Source organism: Myzus persicae, unplaced genomic scaffold (assembly GCF_001856785.1).
Source record: "Myzus persicae strain clone G006 unplaced genomic scaffold, MPER_G0061.0, whole genome shotgun sequence".
Taxonomy (NCBI): Eukaryota; Metazoa; Arthropoda; class Insecta; order Hemiptera; family Aphididae; genus Myzus; species Myzus persicae.
Genome location: NW_019103222.1, coordinates 822,744 through 844,017, shown reverse-complemented (window position 1 = coordinate 844,017; position 21,274 = coordinate 822,744). Strand labels below are relative to the sequence as shown.

At 28.2% G+C, this 21,274-nt stretch overlaps 3 protein-coding genes across 5 annotated transcripts; 2 read left to right on the top strand and 1 right to left on the bottom strand.

The window, feature by feature from the left end:
• The first annotated feature begins 2,677 nt into the window (after positions 1-2,677).
• Positions 2,678-6,884, top strand: LOC111034030 (uncharacterized protein DDB_G0287625-like). Its single transcript, XM_022315051.1, has 3 exons — positions 2,678-2,811; positions 3,832-3,876; positions 5,694-6,884. Exons 1-3 carry the CDS (start codon positions 2,767-2,769, stop codon positions 6,480-6,482), a joined length of 879 nt encoding a protein of 292 aa, XP_022170743.1. The 5' UTR covers positions 2,678-2,766; the 3' UTR covers positions 6,483-6,884.
• Positions 6,885-7,314: 430 nt separating this feature from the next.
• On the bottom strand, positions 7,315-14,684 carry LOC111034028 (tetratricopeptide repeat protein 21B-like). The gene is given in 18 exon segments (XM_022315046.1): positions 7,315-7,531; positions 7,597-7,874; positions 7,951-8,087; positions 8,155-8,598; positions 8,707-8,946; positions 9,417-9,532; positions 9,625-9,760; positions 9,960-10,100; positions 10,338-10,376; positions 10,378-10,586; positions 10,658-10,823; positions 10,918-11,331; positions 11,402-11,764; positions 11,875-12,093; positions 12,164-12,415; positions 12,496-12,985; positions 14,148-14,260; positions 14,467-14,684. Coding segments are annotated over 16 exon segments (3,609 nt in total). The 5' UTR covers positions 12,739-12,985; positions 14,148-14,260; positions 14,467-14,684; the 3' UTR covers positions 7,315-7,319.
• A 58-nt stretch (positions 14,685-14,742) lies between these two features.
• On the top strand, positions 14,743-20,928 carry LOC111034029 (multiple inositol polyphosphate phosphatase 1-like). 3 transcript variants are annotated; one of them, XM_022315050.1, is made up of 10 exons: positions 14,743-15,053; positions 15,476-15,679; positions 16,464-16,592; positions 17,727-17,896; positions 17,964-18,089; positions 18,454-18,604; positions 18,671-18,771; positions 19,826-19,935; positions 20,002-20,199; positions 20,282-20,928. In XM_022315050.1, exons 2-10 carry the CDS (start codon positions 15,520-15,522, stop codon positions 20,439-20,441), a joined length of 1,305 nt encoding a protein of 434 aa, XP_022170742.1. In that variant the 5' UTR covers positions 14,743-15,053; positions 15,476-15,519; the 3' UTR covers positions 20,442-20,928. The 3 variants fall into 3 exon arrangements, with proteins under 3 accessions (XP_022170742.1, XP_022170741.1, XP_022170739.1); XM_022315049.1 differs by lacking the exon at positions 14,743-15,053 and adding an exon at positions 15,175-15,403; XM_022315047.1 differs by lacking the exon at positions 14,743-15,053 and adding an exon at positions 15,176-15,399.
• The last annotated feature ends 346 nt before the right edge of the window (positions 20,929-21,274 follow it).

Below are 21,274 nucleotides of genomic sequence, written 5' to 3'. Positions count from 1 at the left end.
TTAACCGACATGCCTGAAGTTTGAAAATGCAAGAAATAAACACCACATATTATCAAATCTACCAGGAGAAGCAATACAACCAAACCTACAACCAAGATCGTAATTTTTCGTGAGTGGTTTTGTTAGGATTGTAAAAATCGTTAAGTGGCATTGGATAAAACATGATAATTCAATTGAATTAATTTAACAAACATTTGAACGAAACACTCAAACCCGTCGTGACAAATGAACGCGACTGCAATTGAAATACTTTTAATACAAATGACTGCATTGATTGAATCAATGATATAAAAAAAAAAAACAATATTTAACAACGAAACCCATTATATTTAATTGAACATTTTGTGGGGGTGTGTCAGGTTCGAAAAAAAGGAGAGCTTAAAAGTCATTTTTATATTGGCTCCATGTGCAAAACTATAATTATTATTATTTATTAATAATAAATGGACAAAAAAAACTTAAAAACTCATACCATCTCATATTAAGTCTCATAAAACTGATATTGTTATACGATGGTCCAAGTGAATTATGCAAAAAAAAACCAATAAAGTGTAACAGAATTATTGAAATTTGTATTCATGCATACCTAGTATTAATAGTTACACCGAATCTATATCGAGGTAAAAAAAAAAGTCAATATTATAATATTATAAAGATCTCAACGGTCGCGAATTTTATGATACTGTGCACTAAAATATATTTATCAAAAACCTTAAAATGTGCAAAACATATTATACTGAATACAATATTTTGGATATTTTAGATTCTCCTATTCTCATTCCAAATAAGATTTTTATTCGACCCTCATAATTATTTAAGTATCGAAAACACATTTGCAAAATATGGAAGATGTCCATAAACTTGCAGTTACCACTTACCATTTCAGTCATTGCGTTTTTTATTGAAACATATTTTCTAATCCAAATTTTGTTAGGAAAATCATCGGTGGCACTATTTTTTTTGAAAACTTACATGTAGGTACTTATATAGGTACCTATAATAATATATGGTACGTTAATTCGAAATCATTTTTATTTGAGTTTAAAATTTTAAATGTTGATAACGTCGATAAGTGTACTATAACATCGAGCCAATTAAAAATGTTTATCAGGTTTGTAATACATTCTTACATAAAACAACCATTTTCCATACCACAGCGGTGTGTTTACGAGGGGGGGATTTGAGTGTCATATAGCCCACTCTCTCATCTAACTTTTTTTTTTAATTCTGGCGCAATTATGTACCTACCTACCTTCTTATTTAACATCACTATAGGTCCTTTTATAAAAATAACAGTATGGAACTCGAATGTTAGTTGTATAACGTCCCGTTGCGATATCTCCTGAAATAATGGAGGTATAATAATTCTGGTTTGTTATTAAGACCCACGGGGACAAGCACTACAAATAATTCATGTTTTAATATTTTTTTTAATGTTTTGGTAAAAAAGTTTAAAAAATATATACTTTAAACTAATTATTTGAAAAAAAAATGAAGTTAGCCATTTTTTAGAGTTCATTTTTCTAAAAATATTGACGTTTTAAGAAAAACAGCGAATCATTTGTAACGTCCGTCCTACCGTAGTCGTATTTTTGAATATGGTCATAGTCCACAACACTACTCTAATGGTAGGACTGTGTCAAATAATTCGCGATTTTTCTCAAAACTAGAAAAATTATTAAAAATCAGGAGATTAATGAAATTAAAATGTTGAAACGTCAATATTTTTAGAAAAATGAACTCTACAAAATGGCTACCTTCATTTTTTTTTTTAAATAATTAGTTTGAAGTATATAATATTTTCTAACTTTTTTACCAAAACATTAAAAAAAAATTAAAACATGAATTATTTGTAGTGCTTGTCCCCGTGAGTCTTAATAAAAAACCAGAATTATTATATCTACATTATTTCAGGAGATATCGCAATGGATAGACCCTCACGGGGCACCCTGTGTAATATTATTACTTCGTACTTTTTTTTTAAAAACTTTGTTATTACAATTTGTTTGAACAGTTAAGTATTAACAAGCAAGATCGAAACATAAGTAATCAGATGTAAAATTGTATAAATTACTTCGTTTTAAACACTATTTCACAACATGATCAATAATGTTTTGTATTTTTTATTGAATTGTGGTACAAGAATAAACAACTGAGCGGTCAAGTATTATTTTAAAAGCGGAGGGATGTATCATTTGTTTCCATTTGTGCATAACTTTACTAAAATAATAAAAGTATTGATAACAGTTTATTTAAATATTATAATATATTATGCGCTTATTTATGCATATATTTAGTACCTATTTATATTTTACATACCTATCACACTGGGCAAAACTTGTATTGAGAAGTGATCATATGATAGAATGGTACATAGGTAAGTACCGACTTACATATTTTGGGGACTAATAGGTAAAATGTAGAAAACGCCATCCCCCTTTAGAAACATTGCCAAATTACTCAACTTTAAGTAGGTATGTGAAACAAATATTACACATTTTTCATTATATTTTACAATAGATTATTTGTTATTATTGTGCATTGTTTGTATAAGCTATAATGTGCAATTATGTAAACTACAGTTTGGTAATTTTAGTTACAACAAAACAATTTAGCAGACTTTAATTACGACGAACACGTGTTCGGTTGTATATTAGCGAAACTTAATGTTTTAAATATGATATATAAAGGACACAGAAAAATAAAAATATATAGGTACATTATTTATTTAGGAGACATAGGTAGTTTAAGTTTTCCTGGTAAAAAATGAGGACTTTATTCATAATATGCACGGCTCTAACACTCTTACAGGTTTGTTAAAATTTAAATTTATATTTTATAGGTTGATAATTATTAATTACGTACGATTAAATTTTTTTCATTACCATTAACTGATATCTAATTGACCGAAACATTATTTTTAATCATTTATTCACAATAAATTTTGTAGTCTGGACACTTTTATTTGTTTAATGAACAAAATACTGAACATGTATAAATTTGAGTTTTTAGATTTTGAGTGGAGCGATATTTTATTAGTTCTACAATGTGTGTTTTTATAAATAATTTTCAATTTTTAGGTGGTTTCCTAGGATCAAATTAGATCTTACTGAGAAGAGGTGAATAGTAAAATATTCTCAATACATTTCAAAATAGGTAATTAGGAAACACAAAAAAAATGATTTGAAAAAGTGGAAATTTCCAAAGTAGATATTTTAATTTATAATTAAATATTCACATACACATTTTCTATATAAAAGTTCTTGATATGCCATTCTTAAATATTTGAATGTTTTTAAATTTTAGTAGGTAGTTTATTTAAGCGCATAAAAAAAGTGAAAAATTACCTCAATTCAATGTTCCTCGTACGTTGTTGTTACAGAAACCAAAAAATCTAAAACCTCCATAAGTAATACGTATGTACAATGTACAATTAAAAACCATTATACACACATTTCAAGTTCAAATAATTTTAACGTGATTGGATATTTTTATATTTTTTTTTTATTCCAAAAATCCTATAATGATAGGTGAGGTGAATCTTTAAAATGAAATGTATTGTTTTATGATTTTTAAATTTGGTCTCAAAGTTAAGTTCGACCGAGAATTTAAATTTATTTCGAATGATTTATGGTGTATCGTTTTTTTTTTAATTGTAGCAACTGTGTGTGTCGGTGTCCACAACATTAAGTACACAGAGCTATTAAAATATATAAGTACTTATGTTGTAAATATTAAATATGCGCCTAACATTATAAATTAAAAAAATATTTGTAATATTGTATTTTAATAACTAATAAGTACTGAACTAAATAAGTAAATATGTTTTAGATTTTTGATGTATCCATCAAGGGAGTTTTATCAGCTGGCGAAAAGGTAAATATAAACTAAAAAAATAAAGTTACTAAGACTGAAAACATTATTGTTTTCACTTGAAAAATAATTTGAAAATTTAGGTACCAGCTATTATAATATTTAGCTATTATTGTTCATTTGGTTGAGCAATTTTATCCAATGAGCCAAAATAAGTGTTTTTTTTTTTAATTGGTCTTAAAATACAATTCTGCAGCAAAGGCCATCATTAGTTAAAAATAGTTGTTTATAATAGAAGATAAATTTAAAAATTGTGTTTTAAAGATTAAGTACACTTCCATTTTGGCTATAGGTCTTAAGCGTCAAATGTGTTAAAAACATATCATTTGTACCAAAATCAGTAGGACACATGTAGTAATTTTTAAATATACTCAACATAATATATGACCATGGACTTAGACACGGGGGTTATTATTGTCGATGGATCCATGGACATGGCCTTTTTTAGATTTTGAGAGGAGCGATGGTTGTATTAATTTTACAATGGTGCGTGTTTTTTTCCTTCGTCACCTTTAGGGGTAGTGAAAACGATCCGATTTTCTACGTCAAGGGCGAGTGCCGCGAAAACCGGGTGTGCAGAGTGTGCGGCGCACACGGGCCTCAAGGCTTACATACATTTGGGGGGCCTGGACCTAATCTGGAAGAAACACTGAAATTGTCTTAAAACTCAAAACTTAATTAATTACAATAATTTTTTTTTTAAGTTGAAACATTATTGTAGTTGTAGGTATACTATTAATATTAGATTAAGTAATAAATATGTTAAAATAGGATGGTAGGTTTAGAAATAGGTGGGTACCTATCGAGTATTCAAGTGTCAACGTTTTAACTTTTTAAGTACTATCAATTTTTCCATAAGATCTATTTTTATCGCGTCTATGGGTCACTGTTTGTCGAATTGTCGGAAGAACAGGCCGATATCGGAAAACGACGACGGTTGACGAGTGACGAGGTACACAATATTTATAGGTATTTAGTATTGGGAGGCCTCTGAAATCTGTTTAGTCTGTTCAAAAGTGGTAAAATTGTTTACAAGAAAACTTCATGACGAATTCAAATATGTTGTTTTCAGAAGTTTTATCCGATGTCTTGGATAGATAATAATATAATTGACATAAAATAGGTCTATTTTGGAAAAAAAATAACAGAGAAGGGATCGAATAAAATGTCTATTTGATATTGATTTTGTAAAATTCGTTTTCAGTAAACATAGCTAACCAAAATGCCTGAAGTATGCAACTACCGTAAACTTGGGAGTAAATAGTATCAAAAGTCTATGCGCTCGGGTACCTAGCTCAGTATTTGAGCAATCGCCCTGCAAGCAAAATACCAGGGATCGATCCCCGGGCTGGTGGCTTGATTTTTGACGTTATTTCCCTTGGAGATGTTAACAGTACTAACAATATAATGTAACTGGATAATAACTATACCTGGCCATGAACTAGATAAGATAGTACCTATGTCCTGATTCCGACACTCTATCTTAATGCAAATAATAAATTAGACTCGCGGATAGGTATAATGGTATGTTTTGTACGATAAGATTTATTTTTTGCTTAGATATCTCATTTAGTTGCTCATGTCTTCCACAGCTCATTTTTAAATGTTTAAGTATTTTAAATATTTTTCTGTACCCACTACCCACTGTACTAATATATATTATAAATTACAATAGTGTTCTTATCTTACATTGGTATTTCAATGAATATTCTATAATAGTATGCAATGTGTAATCAATTGGTTAATTATTATGTTATTGACATGGAGTACCTAAATAAAATAAAATTATTAAAATGATGGTTATTATTTTTTTAATTAAGGGAGACAAATTAGGTAAACCAAAGGCTGGAGGAAATAATACAAAGCCAGGAAATAGCGATCCATCAAAGACTGGAGGAAATAATACAAAGCCAGGAAATAGCGATCCATCAAAGACTGGAGGAAATAATACAAAGCCAGGAAATAGCGATCCTGGAACAAATCCTAACGACGATGACTCGACGGAAGCTAATCCACCAAAAACCATCAAAGAATCGGGTAAAAGAGTTGTAAAAACTTTGAGGAAGATGGCCACCAATCGGGGGGTCGGTTTATTAAATGGTGTTACTGGATTCCTGAAAAAATCCGGTGGTGTATTCAACTTTTTTGGAAATTTCTTACGAGACCGGTCAAGCAAAGTGAAGGACGTGGCTAAGCAAAGTTTAGGGATGGTAGGAAGTTTCAGTGACAGTTCAGCAAGAGGAGCGTCACATTTACTCAACAGTGGTAAGACTATCGCTACACAGGGTGGAAAAGAATTATATTCCGCGTTGCAAAAAGTGACTAAGTTGGGTACGAATGTAACGAAACTTGGAGGAACTGTTGCGAGCACACCGCTATCTATAGCCGAAGACGTAGTGGGCACCGCCAACCGGTTTGCTAGAATTCCAAGTAAATTGTCGAAAACGGTTACTAACAGCGCAATAAAACCGATTTTAAGTTATTTGGGATCAAACAGCGACGAACAACCCGATAAAGAAGAAAATGGAGAAGAAGAACCCGCCGCTACCCCAAGAAGCAAAGAAAACAACAGCGACGCATCCCCAAGCAAAGAAAGCAGAGAAACCTAAAAAACTAACAACATAACCTGACAGATAATAACTATACTGTATTGATATTTGTAAAAATTATATGGATATGATGATATAATATTAAAAGAGTATTACCGTTTAATTGGACAGCGAGCAAGTTAAAAGGGAATAGGCAACTCGAAATCGTTACCTACTTTTTAAGAGGTGAAAAAGAAATTTTCATTTCTGTACTACTGTTGACTGTATTGGCTGTAAAGACTTTTCAATTTTTTATTCAAAATAATTAAATTCCAAAAATCAAATATTTTGGTTATGAAATCTACGCAGAACATTTTATTTTACGTGATTCCATAACAATTTAAGTGTACTCATTCCCTTTTATACGCTCACTGTTCAATAATAATTTTAGTGTTGAAATAAATATTATAATCTTGTAATGACTATGGCTTATAACTTATTTGTTACATAGGTAAAGGTAGTTAACTACCTATAACTCTCTGTCACGGCTATACATCTATAATAGACGTGTTTTCTAAACTTTTGAGACTCTTAACAGTGTCATGTTTTGAATCGGCTAACAAATTAAATACAATACTTACAATTTTGTATTTAATGATTTGACATTGTGCAAAATCAAGTTATTATCATTTATCACCAACATAAAGTGTTTCTGTCTGTGTATGTCTTTATGATTCTAGCAAAATCAAAGAAGAGGTGAAAAAAATATATTGTAATTATTTATCAAAGAAACATTTGTTTTTGAACATTACTATATTTTCATTATACAATTTGGTGATGTATTTACTTAATTTGGTTAGAGTGAAAAATGAACATAATAAAATAAATAAACTATTAACACAATATTTCGACAAATAGTTATCGTGATCTTAATGATAGTCTTGCTTTGTCCATTATATCTTTTTTCAACTTAACTTGGTCCGGACTTGAAGGGTTTAAATCAAAACATATTTCAACAGATTTTGTGAATAGTTTTAATTTATACAAATTTACAGCTAACTTGTAACCAATTTTAAAATACTTTTGTCCACTTAACGCCCAAGCACGTTCATAATAATCCACAGCATCATCTAAATTTAAGCAAAATATTTTAACAATTTAAATGTGCTTATAATTACAATATATACGAATATACCATATTTCTGTTCTTTTTCTGCCACAGCACTTAAAAGTTCTAAACCTTTGATTGACGATTTATTATAGACGAGAACTTTATTAACCAATTCCACACATATATTGGTCTTTCCGGACTGAAAATATAATTCTGCCATGAGTAACCAACTGCGTTCTAAATATTCAGCTTCTTCAAATTGCCAGGTAGCTTTCAATGCAACTCTTTTTAAAATTGTCTTAGCTCTTTGTGCTTGTTTTTGATAAACAAAAGCCATTGCCAACCCTAGCGAAGCAGCAATTCTGCAAGTACAATACATTTTTATAAACATTTTGTGAAGATAGTTTCAGGGCATTAAATAATTGAACATTGTATTACTTGCACGATTCCTGTGATAATTCATTAAAAACATTTATAGCTTTTTCTATAGATAATTTTTCTTTGGACTCTAATAATACATAAGCAGACAACAACGTATGATTTTTTTGTTCTTCTGGTGTATTAGGTTTTATCTCCTGGAAATAAATATATTTATAACATTTTAATATTGTATAACTGCTCATATTATACTGTTGTTCATACTGCTATCAGCTTATTGGCCAAGTTTAAATTTAATGTGGCTTCATCCAAACAAATCTGAACCATGTTGTGCAGTGCTTGCTGTCCCCATTCAGCATCGTTTTTGGCCAAATTGAAATGCTTCATTGCATCATTGATGTTTGACGCATACCAGTAATATAAGCCACAACAGAAATGAAATCCAGGTTGAGCAGTATTCTTGTGTGCTACTGCCATAGATGACTTTACTTCTTCCAAACAATCAGTTCTACGACAAACTTCTATCAGCCGAGCTAATGCTGCCCAATTGGTGGGTTGCTTTTCCAAAAGTTTATAAAAATGTTTTTTAGCTGTTACAAAATCACATCGTCTAAATGACAAGTCAGCTACGATCAACAGTGCTAAATCGTTGCTTGTATCTTTGAGCAGTGAAGAACATATCATTTCACATGAATTCCAATCATTCATCTGCAGAATAAAGAAAGAAATTGTTTTTAATTTGAATTATATAATTATTTTAGATAAAGCAGAAAGCTAGTTAATATAATATATAATATATTTCTAATTTAAACTTACCTGCATATACAACTTGGCTAAACTTATCTTTAATGAACTTGCATCATCACTGTCTACAACTACATACACAAGCGCTTGTTTGTATAAAGAAACTGCGAGATCATTTCGATTTAACTTATGAGCAATCTCACCACTATGTTTCAATATATTTAATCTGGTGTTCAACTCTTGGTTTTCTAAGTAAGAACACTGTTTTAACAAATCAAGTGCTTCATCTAATTTACCTTTTTTTTCCAAAGCCTGTAAACACATGTATTATACATAATTAAAAAACATAATATGCATAACATCGAAAACCAGTAACTATACAATAAAATCTCAATTAATAAACTACACAAAAAATGAAAGTTTTTTGAACACTGAAATTTTATTAATAAAATGGATTAATAATAGATACTCAATATTTTATTTTTTCTAATGAACACTACGTAGGTACATTCCTCAATGTTTTTAATAAATAGGTATTAAGCATTATTTATGTTATGAAGCTAAGTTATAGGGAATTAAAATTAAAAATAATTATTATATCGGGTTTTGATAAGTTGTTTTTATTTCATAATTCATGAATAAAGAATAGTCTGTGAAATATTAAAATATAATTTTTCTTTATAGTTTGATGCGATGGCAAACAATCTATAATCACCCTAACATATTGACTGCTAATAGGAGATTTCACTGTATTTTAATAACAATAGTTTAAAAAAACATACATTAGCCATGGGAACAACTTTAACTTCTAATGGGAGTGGATTTAAAACTTTAATTGCCATATCACACTGATTCAATTTGATCAAAAGACTTGCCATCTCCAACGCACCATCATTACCTATGATAACCAAAACAAAATATATTTTAAATGCATGCATACTTAAATAATTTAATTTAATTTAAATATTTGAGTTTAAACTTTTAAAGTACCTGATTTATTATAGTATTTGATGGCTTCATCATATTGATGTGCTGAAACTAATACTTGAGCTACTTTTAAGAACAATGATGGTTCATTCTTTAAACTCAATGCATTCTTAATCACTCTAATAGCCTTGTCAGGTTCCTATTACATTAGGTTTTATTTTTATTTTTATAATTACAACAAACAAAACAATAGTATAAATACTAATTTACATTTTTTTTAATGAATTACCAAACACAAGTGGTATAATAATACATAAGTAATATTATGAAAGCAACGCATGAATCAAATAAGATCCCGTATCTTAAATCAAATATAGTGAAAATATCTTTATAATTACTTGGATTTTTAAATATGCATTTGCCAATTCAATCATATTATCAACAGTGGGAAAAGAATCAACTAAGTTTTTAAAGCATTCGGCATATTCAAATGGATCTTGATTTGTCTTCATAACAATATCGGCTTTCAGTTTTTGGGCCTAATTTTGAAATAATTTAATTAAAGGAAGGCAAAAATGTATTATGAGTAAACAGACTAAGCCTTTTGGATATAAACACAAGTGTACACACTACACATAATTAAATTTACATTATCACATTTACACACTAATATATATAAATAAATATATAATACATGATACATGGCAATTTATAGGTACAATAAATTATTTTAGTTTCATAAAATAATATACTTGAATATAAACTTAAAAACATACTTTAATAAAAACATCTTGATCATATTTTATGGAATTTATTAATTTTTAAAGCACTTTTAGCATCATTTTTGGATATGGAAATTTTTGCTTCTGCTATTTTAATTTCTCCTTCATGATTTGTATCTTTTAAGTATTCATAAGCATTATTCACAATTTTTGTTGCTTTATCGATTTTGTTTTCTATACAATAGCATTCACTTAGTGTAATAAACAAAGAAGTTAAATTGTTATGTTCAAGTGCATGTTCGTCTAAAATATAAAATAGTTTACAGTTGATTTTATTCATCATCTTAGTACCCAGCTCTAGTTAGATATATTACTTGACAAGTTATTCAGAGAATTTTCTAAAGATTGAATGCAATCATTATTCCTTTCAAAATGTTTATGAACAAGTCCATTTAATAGATTATATAAAGGCCACTCGCTAATCGATAAGTTATAGCTAAGACCTAAATCCAAGCTTTTAGAAGCATTTGCAAAGTGACCCTTAAGAAAAAAAATATATTTTAACAATTTGTTTTTGACATTTTTAGGTACTAAATACACACACACAATATAATATCCAAAAATAAAAATGTACCTGTTGTATCAACAGATTAGCAATCATAAGATGTGCCTCTGAGTTTGTAGGATCTAGTTCTAATACTTTTTCTAGTGATTTATGAGCTTTTTTTATGTTTTGAATATTTCCAAGCATTAACCAACAATCAATAAGTCCAGGACAAACATTTAAAATCTTTTCTAAGGCAATTTCCTTATAAATACGATCAGACAAGTGTTTCAAAAAGGTCATTATCATATTTGGATTAAGTTTTATCAAATATTCTGGGCCAAATGGCAAGTGAATGATAGAATCAAATTGCTTCTCAACTGCTAATTTTATTAAGGTTGATTTCACTTCATTATTTTTTGAGGAATATGCATTTATGAAGATAAGTTCACTTGATTTCAATTCTCCTCTAATTTCATTTAACAATTCAATTTGTTTTTCAACCTAAAAATAACATACAAGTATTTTTTTTTTTAACCATGATAAACTGTTTTAAAATATAGAAAACATTTACTTCAACATTTATGTCATTCAATTCAATCTGACACAAAATTATCCCTTCCATTGCTTTAGGAATAGGTTCTACACTAGATAAATCACTATACAGTTGTATTGCTTCCTTATATTGTCCAGATAAATATATTTGATAGGCAAGTTCTAGCTTATTATTGACACTTGGTTCCAAATCTATAGCCATTTGCATTGCACGAATACACTCATTTATAATGGTTTTATGTTGACCAGAAGTTCGAGATATGGCTGAAGACCATTGGACAAATAAATTTGGGCTTGGCTCAGATTTTTCAATGGTTTTGAAAAACTCGTTAGGTATTTCTTCATATTTCCCAGCAACAGCTATGTTATATAAAATTTTTGCCTGGAAATAATTAAAAGTAGTTATATAAACTGTATTAGTATCATTACAAATAAAATAGAAGGTATTAAGTTATATATTGTTACTAAAGTGTGTTAAATATTTTAACCAACCATTATAGCTAATAGGCAGTCTGAATTTATGCCTAATATACGATCAGCAGTTTCAACAACATCAGACCATTTTTGTACACTCATATAAAGATTTAACTTCTCAATAAAGGATGGTAAAAAGTCAGGTAATTTAACAATAAGTTGATTTAAAATCTGAATAGCTTCAGTAATTTCTAAAGTTGCAGCTTCGCCAAGATAAGCTCCAATTGAATCATTGTTCTAAAATATTAAAATATTAATATTAATAAATGGTTATTAAATATTACCTGCATTGAGAAGAACAACTCACTTGTGATTGAACGGCTTTAAAGCAGTTTCTAGCGCTTTTAAGATTGTTGTCTTTAAATTCCAACCAACCTTTAATTAAATAACCATCAACTGAACTTGGAAACTTGGATAAAAGCTGGTCAACATACATTTTAGATTTTTCAAGACAATCACATAGCATCATAACATTTGCAGCATGAAACAATACAGTTTCTGAAGGACTGCATTCTGTGACGGTTAATTCTAACATGTTTATTGTGTTGGTATCAGGAACCTATAGCATAAAAAAAGATGTTATAATATAACTAATAAAGTTAATGATTTAAATATGAAGTAATTTAAAAATATAAATACTTCAAATTGTTTATGGGCATGGATCATAACTAGCATAGAAGCTAATCCAAAGTCAGTACTTTTGACTAAAGCATCAAGTATGGTCAGTCCATTTGACAGTTTATTTTGAAGCACAAATGATAGACCATAATAAAGTTGATGAACTGCACTATTTGAATTAATTTGTATAGCTTTGGCTCCAGATAGTTGAGCACTATAGTAATATTTTGTTCTAAGGTAATACTGTATGAGTTCAAAATCCATTTTAGTTTATTTTGGACACATTGGGTACTATTTTAGCACATAAATTACACTTGATAAATCTACAACTATAGTAGTTTAATTATGATGGAATATCTTTATATTATGATCAAAATGATAGTTTGTCTATTGGAGGTAACTTTTTAATGATATTCATTTTTCCATTTGGATATAGTTTCAAACTTTTTACCAGGAAGGGACAGTATATGGCTGTTTGTATATTATGTTTGATCAAGTAGTCAATTACTTCCTAAAAAAAAAGAAAGAGAGAGCATTAAAAATGAATTTCAGACACTGTTATTATTATTTGGCAGTGAGAACATCATATCAATATTTAAAAATATCAATGAGCAAAAGATAAAAGTACAAATATAAATACATACACAAATATCATAATTAGTGTCAATCAAACCAACACCCAGTATCCAATGTATAGAATATTTTATTTATTAATATAAAAAATATTGTATGCACTTCATTTTGTCCATATTATTTCAACTATAGGTATATTGGTATATACATAAAGAGCAGTACTGCAGTATAACTTTGACGTTTCTATTTTTATTAAACACATTATAGCAAAAACACTTTTTGCCTTTCTTATTTTGTAGCGAAACTGTTCAAATTAAGTAAAAATACTTATGACAACATTTACTAAGAACGTAGGTATTAATAAAGTGCTGTATGAACGTTTTTTATAAATAGTTACAAAATATGAATGATAATAATAAGTTATTATGCTACCTACTCTAAACATTCTTGCTCTAAAATTAGTAATGCAAATAATGGTTTTACTTTATTCCATAGATTGTATGTGCTTAAATTCCTTTAAGTTTAAAAATTAAATATTTATCACGCTGTGTTTTCTATTGCAAATAAAAGTTGCTTGTCTTGCTTTTTAACTTTTCTCACAAACTTAACCCATGGCTATTCATTGAACGTTAATTATCCGTTAAACTGTTGACATGGCCAGGAAGGCGCTAAAGGGACTGCCTATCACCGCAATTTCAGACAAATTAAAAATGCCTTCAGTGTTTTGTGAACGCAAGAATAAGAATAAAATATGTAGTTATAAATTAAAATAGTGATTTGTATGAAAGTTGCTGTAAGTCATAAATGTCATATACTCATGGGTCATAATATAATGTTATATACCCATGATACCTACTAACCAAACTTATGAAGGATCCTAGTTAAGCTTCTACTATATAACAAATTGACAGTCTCCTTCAAAAAAATCCTGGCTACACCACTGTGTAGGCTATATTTAACAGTTGTATTGTTCAGTTTGTCCTTCATACCAATGTAAAATAAATAACAAGTTACAACAATTTACTATAATTATTATGCACCATAACCTAACCTGTATATGCTTTTAAATTCAACACCAACAGTACATAGCTTATACATACTTGAAAAATTAAAAATCCAAGTTGATGACCTCTATGTTCTACAGGTACTTCAGTATGATATAAAACAAATAAACCATCAATTATTTTGTATTCAATTTTTATAATAAAATTTCCTGCAAAAATCAAATATATTATCTTCTGTTGGTTAAGTTCATTAAATTAAAAACGCACAAATAATAAAACAATATAAAGTACCTAGGTATAAACTACTATACAATTTTACTTTTATATTTGTAAATGAAAAATAGACATAGGTATTGGAAACTTCAGGCTTAACTAAGCGTAATAGTACTATGTTTAAAAATGTCAATCAACTTACCTTTGGCATGTAAAATTTCGTGCTTGAAAGTCTTATTTTTTACATCATGTACAAGTTTAGTTTTCATAGCATATTGAGTATTTTTGAAAACAAAGCGATTCATGATAATAAGTGCATATACTCAACTCTAAGTGCAAAATACAAACAAATTTGCGAAATGTTGATGTGCGATAAATCAATCTTTTAATAGGTAATAATTAATAATCATTAAGGTTATTACATACATAAATGATAAAAAGTCAACAACTGAGGAACAATGAAATATTTAATTAATAGTTTAAATTATTGAATTGAGCCGTATAAATTTGAAAAGTTATAATTATTTAAAGACCAAAAGGCAAGTCAATTATTTTAATCGATCAATGAATTGATTACTGAGAATCATTTTCCTATTAAAAGTGATAAAAATGTAAAAAGTCATTGCCAATTCCGTCGTAAATCATACTGTATAATAATATGCTACGTAAGTTACTTTAGTCAATACCATGAAGGCATGCACTAAGATATCTTGAGCATAGTTAATACCTGCACAGAAAGTCAGAACTCGCTACTCGACAGTCATATTTTAAAACGGATTCTGTATTTCTGTTGAGTATATAGATAATCTGATAAGTGATAATACCATAGAATATAGAATTTTATGAAGGTCATTGTTATCATGTCTTATCATCAATATTTATTATTTTTTATTTTATATTTACATAAATATTATATGATTATTTACTATGTAGATTGGAAGCTACAGAAGAATAATATTATGTAGTAGTAATTAAATTATATTATGTAGCAATAGTAGTGGTATTAAATAGTAGCATTGTCTCGTGCTGTAACTTTTTAACTTTACTGCTATAAAAAATATGACTGTACTATAAAATATTAAAACTCTTCATTTAGTTACAGCATATGACAATATAGAGTACATCAATAAAGATTGTAGGTGAATTATTGTTTAAAATATATTTTACATAGTACCTATATTATTGGTCCTACTTTTATTTTTTTTTTCCAGTTATTTACTTCTAAGACTAGACACTTGTGGATATTGTCCACATCATGTTAGTTCTAATCACAGCAATAGTTTGCAGTTTTATTAGCCATATACATAGTGAAGGCCAGTGTAATGGTTTGTACAGTGACTATTCTCATCATTTATCATCTAAAACTCCGTACCGATATGTAGCCAACTATAACACAGAACCAATCAACTTCGAAGGTAATTAGGCATTTTGCTTGTTCAATAATTGATATACTTACAATTTATAAATATTTTATTATAGTTTATGATGTAATACATGTATTGTATATTTAACGTAGGTAAGTCATAAGTAGGGCCCGGATTTAAATGCACTTAAAACTATACAGATATGCTCTAAAAAATAGTCAAAAATGCCCTTAAAAAATGCATTTTACCACAAAAATGACCTTAAAAATGCCATATATTTTTTTTATATACAAATTGTAATTTATAAATGAGACATAATAATTATTTTATTAAAAAAAAACTGAAAATTTTAAATATTGACTGATATGATGTCGACATGCATGTTTTGGCCGTTTTAGAGGAAATATTATTCATTCTAAACATCTACAGTCAATAATAGATTAAGATAAGATAAAAAATAAATCGAAAAAAAAAATGACAATTTGTCATTCGGGAAAAACCCGATAAACCTTCTTAAATATCAAGAAAATAATTTATCTTTAGATATTTTTTTGAATATTCCAAGTTTTATATCTATTTTGAACAAATATGCATTAAAAACCAACAAAATGACCCAATAATGCTAAAAATGCTCTAAAAATGAAAAAACGTCGAAATATGCAAAAAAATGCAAAATAAAATTTGTAGCTTTCAAACCCTCGTTACATGGAACGAATTATGTACTTAGAAAGCATTGTATATGATCAACCAAAAAAATATGCACTTTGCATTGAAATCCGGGCCCTAGTCATAAGTGTTTGTCAACAATTTTGTTTAATTTTATTTTTACTCTAAGGTTGTAAGGCATGGAAAATTTGGCTAGTTCAAAGACATGGTACAAGGACACCTGGTAAAGAATTAGATCAGTTCGTCAAAAACAGATTACCAGAAATTCAAAAAGACATTGTAAACAATTTGATTGAGTGTAGGTATATAATTTAATTTTTAACATATTTAGTACCAAGTACCAAGATGAAATTGATTTGTAATATACCTATCTATTAAGAGGACACTGTACCCGCATGTATTGACTTCATCTTACTATAGCACATCATATAGGCATCAAATTGTAGGTTAAGAAAAATCCATTTATCTGTTTTTTTTAACATTTGAGTGAATTGACCTAATATCAAATTTAAATTATCAAGGCCATCTCATAAGCCATTTTAAAACTTATTACATAAATTAAATTATCAAAACAAAGTATTCTTACATTTAAATTTAATATTAAGTCAATTAATTTTAATATAAAAAATTACAGAGTAAAATGGATTTTTCTTAACATAAAATATTATGTTATGTGTTAGTAGGACAGAATTAACACATGTGGCTATAATGTTTTCTTTATATAATTTTTATTTAATTTTTTTATAATGATCTTTATTCAAAATCTACAACTAGGCCATCAGCTCAACATGCATTAGTACATATTTTACTTTTGCTGTGTAAATTGTATTTTTACAATGTATCATAAAAGTCAAAGTATAATGCACTAAACATAATAACTTCTACATATTTTATGAATTAATCTTTATTTTTTGGTTGCACAACACAATGCACATAACTTTTGGTATATTTTTAAATTTTAAACTAAAAGATTAGATTATTCTATAGTTTTTTTTTTTTTTTTTAATTGATCCTGAGCCCGGCAACTGTGGCCATTAGCTATTAGTAGGTACTGTAGGTTTTTGTATTGATGGTTTGTAGGTTTTTGGAACGGTAGGGGGAACACGTGTGTGTTTGTTTTGGCAGAATTTTGAATGGGGCACCCGTAGGTTTCTGCCATGCCCCGGGGGTGGGGGATGGCAGCACTTGCTCTCCGGTCACCGCGACTTGTCCGGAGAAAAATGCCGCCCGGTGGCCGAGGATCGAACCGCGACCGGCTGCGTCGCAACGGAAGAGTCAGACCACTCGGTCACCTCGTCCCCCATTTTATAGTTTGTAGTGTTTGTACCTATGCATATAGCCTTAATAGAAAATTACATTAACTTGATCATGCAATTTAGTGTAGTAAGTAATAGGTACCTATATAGTAAAATTGAATTGTGATTTTATTCAGGCAAACTATGCAATGAAGATGAAATAAAATCATGGACTTCTCATGAAGAAATAGATGATCAAAAGCGATTAACCAGAGAAGGAGAAGATGAACTTTTAGCAATTGCCGAACGTATGCAACTTAGATTTCCTAATTTATTAAATCAACCATATGAAAATACAAACTTTTTGGTAAAATGTTACTAATAATAGCCATATATATTTATTTTGGAATTTTTTATTAATTTTGTTTTTATAGTTTAGGTTTACTGATACTCAAAGGACTAGAGTAAGTGCTAAACAATTTGCAACTGGATTATTTGGACGAAATGACGTTAAGAAAGTATTATTTGATGAACCATTAGCTAAAGACCCATTATTAAGGGTAAGTAAATTATAATATTATTTTCTACATGCTTTTAAAGTTAAAATTAAAGTATATTTCCTGGGCCTCCACAGGAGTTATCTCAGTGAGGCCCAGTAATCTGTAAAAAAATTTTTAATCAAAATACAAATACAAATTAAAGTTAAATGTATAAATCATAATATGTCATAACATACTGAATATAGTGCCCAACCAATTTCTTATTCAAATTACCTTAAGTTATAACTACACATTTTGACAAGTTATTTTGATTGTTGTTTTAGTTAATATTATATGATACAATATTATAGTATCACTGTTATTGATAAATGTCTATCTTATAAAAATAAACTGTCTAATAATATGTGTATTTAATTATTTTTAGTTTTATAAAGTTTGCCAAAAATGGAGAAAAGATGTTAAAAAATCATCTTCAGCATCAGCTGAATACCAAAAATTTGTCGAATCTCAATTAACTAGAGTTACTTTAAAAAATTTATCTTCAAGACTTGGACTTGATTACACGTTAACATTTAGTTAGTATATATAATCATTAGTTCCATTGCTTATGGAAATAAAATAAACGTAATTATTTATTTAAGAGGATGCCAAGAATATATATACATACTGTGCTTTTGAAACTGCTTGGGAGAAAAATAAAGTTTCACCATGGTGTTCAATTTTTAATAAATCTGATTTAATGGTAATTTATTTTAAATATATAATTATAATTCGTTTCTGTTTCAGTACTATACGGTAGGGGTGTCCAACCTTTGGCAGTAGATCTTAATGCAGTCTCAATTTCTCCATGTCAATTTTGACATGAAAAAATAAATTATAATAAAAATATAAAACTAAAAACATATTAATAATAAAATAAACCTTGAATTAATATAGTAGTTTGTGAATGTGTTATCAATGTTAACAGTATTGTATTGCTATATCAATAGCATTAATTTTTGATGCAGGTTTCAAAGTTCAAACAATTACTTCCTTATGACTGAAACTTAAATTATGGCTAAGTTCAGTGGAATGATTTTAAACTTTTCCGTGTATTTGTTAAACACTATTCTAAGAATAGTAAGAAATATTTTGCATCTTTTATTGATAAGTTCAAGCACTAATTTCAAGAATTTTGAAAGAATAGTTTGAGTTTTGCTATTTTTGCAACGCCATTTTTGGTTGATATTACTGTTGTAGAAACCAAAATTTAAATGTAATTTATTAGGTGAAAATTGGATGTTTAATTCAAATAAATATAGAATTAGTTATCTTTAAATGGTTTTCATAAATTATATCTACCTGAAGAAACATCATCCACAACCACACATTATTCATATCGCTTTTTGACACTGTTTTTATATTTTGTTAATAATTGTTTTAAAGAATGAACATTTCAAAAGTAAGAATTGGTTCACTATTTCAGACTATCACCTCAAAAGTTATTGTATTGAGACAACTTCTATGATCCGGATATTGCTTCACTACATTTACAAAAATGCAATTTAAAATTTCATATTAGTTTTTTGTTATTTAAAAATGTTTTTCTTCTCTTCATTGTGAATAAATGTATTCTCCTTCCCCACCTTGTAATTTTAAATAAAATGTAATATCGTAAAAATATACGTGGCTAATATCTACTCACTCAATGTGGCCTAGACTTTCCAAAAGGTTTGAACACTCTTAGTATAGACCTACTGAATGATTATTTTCTCTGTTCAAATAATTATGCATGTAATGATGGTTGTAATTTGTAGCTTTTCGAGTACAGTGAAGATTTGAAGCATTATTTGATTGATGGTTATGCTTATGAGTTATCATACAAACAAGCTTGTGTCTTATTAAAAAATGCAATTGAATATTTCGAGTAAGCATTTTTTACATCTAGTAATTGAAATATTTGTAATCTAATTAATTTAATTTGTGCTTATAGCGATCAAGATTTAAATAGCAAGAATGGTATTTTCTATTTTACCCATTCAGGTACAATTTTGAAAATGCTCGGATTGTTAGGTCTTTATAAAGATGAACATAAATTAAAACATGACAATTATTTTGAAATGGAGAATCGGCAATGGAGGACTTCAAAAATTGATCCTTTTGGTTCAAATATTGCATTTGTTCTTTACAAGTACTGAATTTATAAATTTATTGGATTTATGATGGGTGAAAATATTATGTTTAATATACCATTGTAATCTTGTTAATTGTAGGTGTAATAATAATGAAACTAAGATACTAACATTACACCAAGAAAGAATCGTCCATCTTAATGGTTGCAAAGATGGCCTTTGTTCATATAACAAATTTAAACAACTGTTTTCAACGGAACTTCAAAACTGTAATTTTGATGAAATGTGTAATATTGACTAAATTGTTTAATATTTAAACTTACAAATATTATTTTACATAGGTATGTACCAATTATTATTTTTTAGTTGCTATAGGTTATTTTTATATTATTAACTATATCACAACAAAATTATATTACCAAGTGTTTTGTTGGGGTACAAAGATTTGAAGAAAAATGTTTACAATTTTATTTTTTGTATTTTTTTCTGAATTATTCTTGTACTCTGCTTTAGTTGCAATTGAAATGTACTGAAAATATATCATAATTATTTTTAATTACAATACAAATTATCTCTCCGTAGTGGTGTAACAGCAAACCCACAACTCTGTGTCATAATTTTATATTTTAAATGCTTAAGAAATTTATCATAAAATGGACTCTAAATGGTACAAAAAGTGAAAAGTTGCGTCCAAAGTGGTAATCTGTCAAAATATCTAAATTTATCAGTTTTTCCAAAAATGAGTGCATTACTCTATACTTTGAAATAAAATTATCTCAAATATCAAATTATTTAATTAACTTATTACAGTAGCAATATTATCACAAAATATTCCGGTTCCTATATATTTCTATATTTATTGTTGTTCAAGCTTTAATAATAATTTTAAAAAAATGTACAATATAAATAACAAAATAATATTAACAAAAGCTCGGCTTATGGATTGATGCGCTGTAAACATACACGCGGAAAAATACATAGTTAAAATTTAATAATATATAATAATAATGGTATTTCAATCTGGAAATTTCATGAGACTATGCCATAATATTACTTATCGTATCGTTTATCGGACAACTGTAAGTGACTATAATGATTTTATCGGATTATTATTTATTACATTTTGTTATTTGA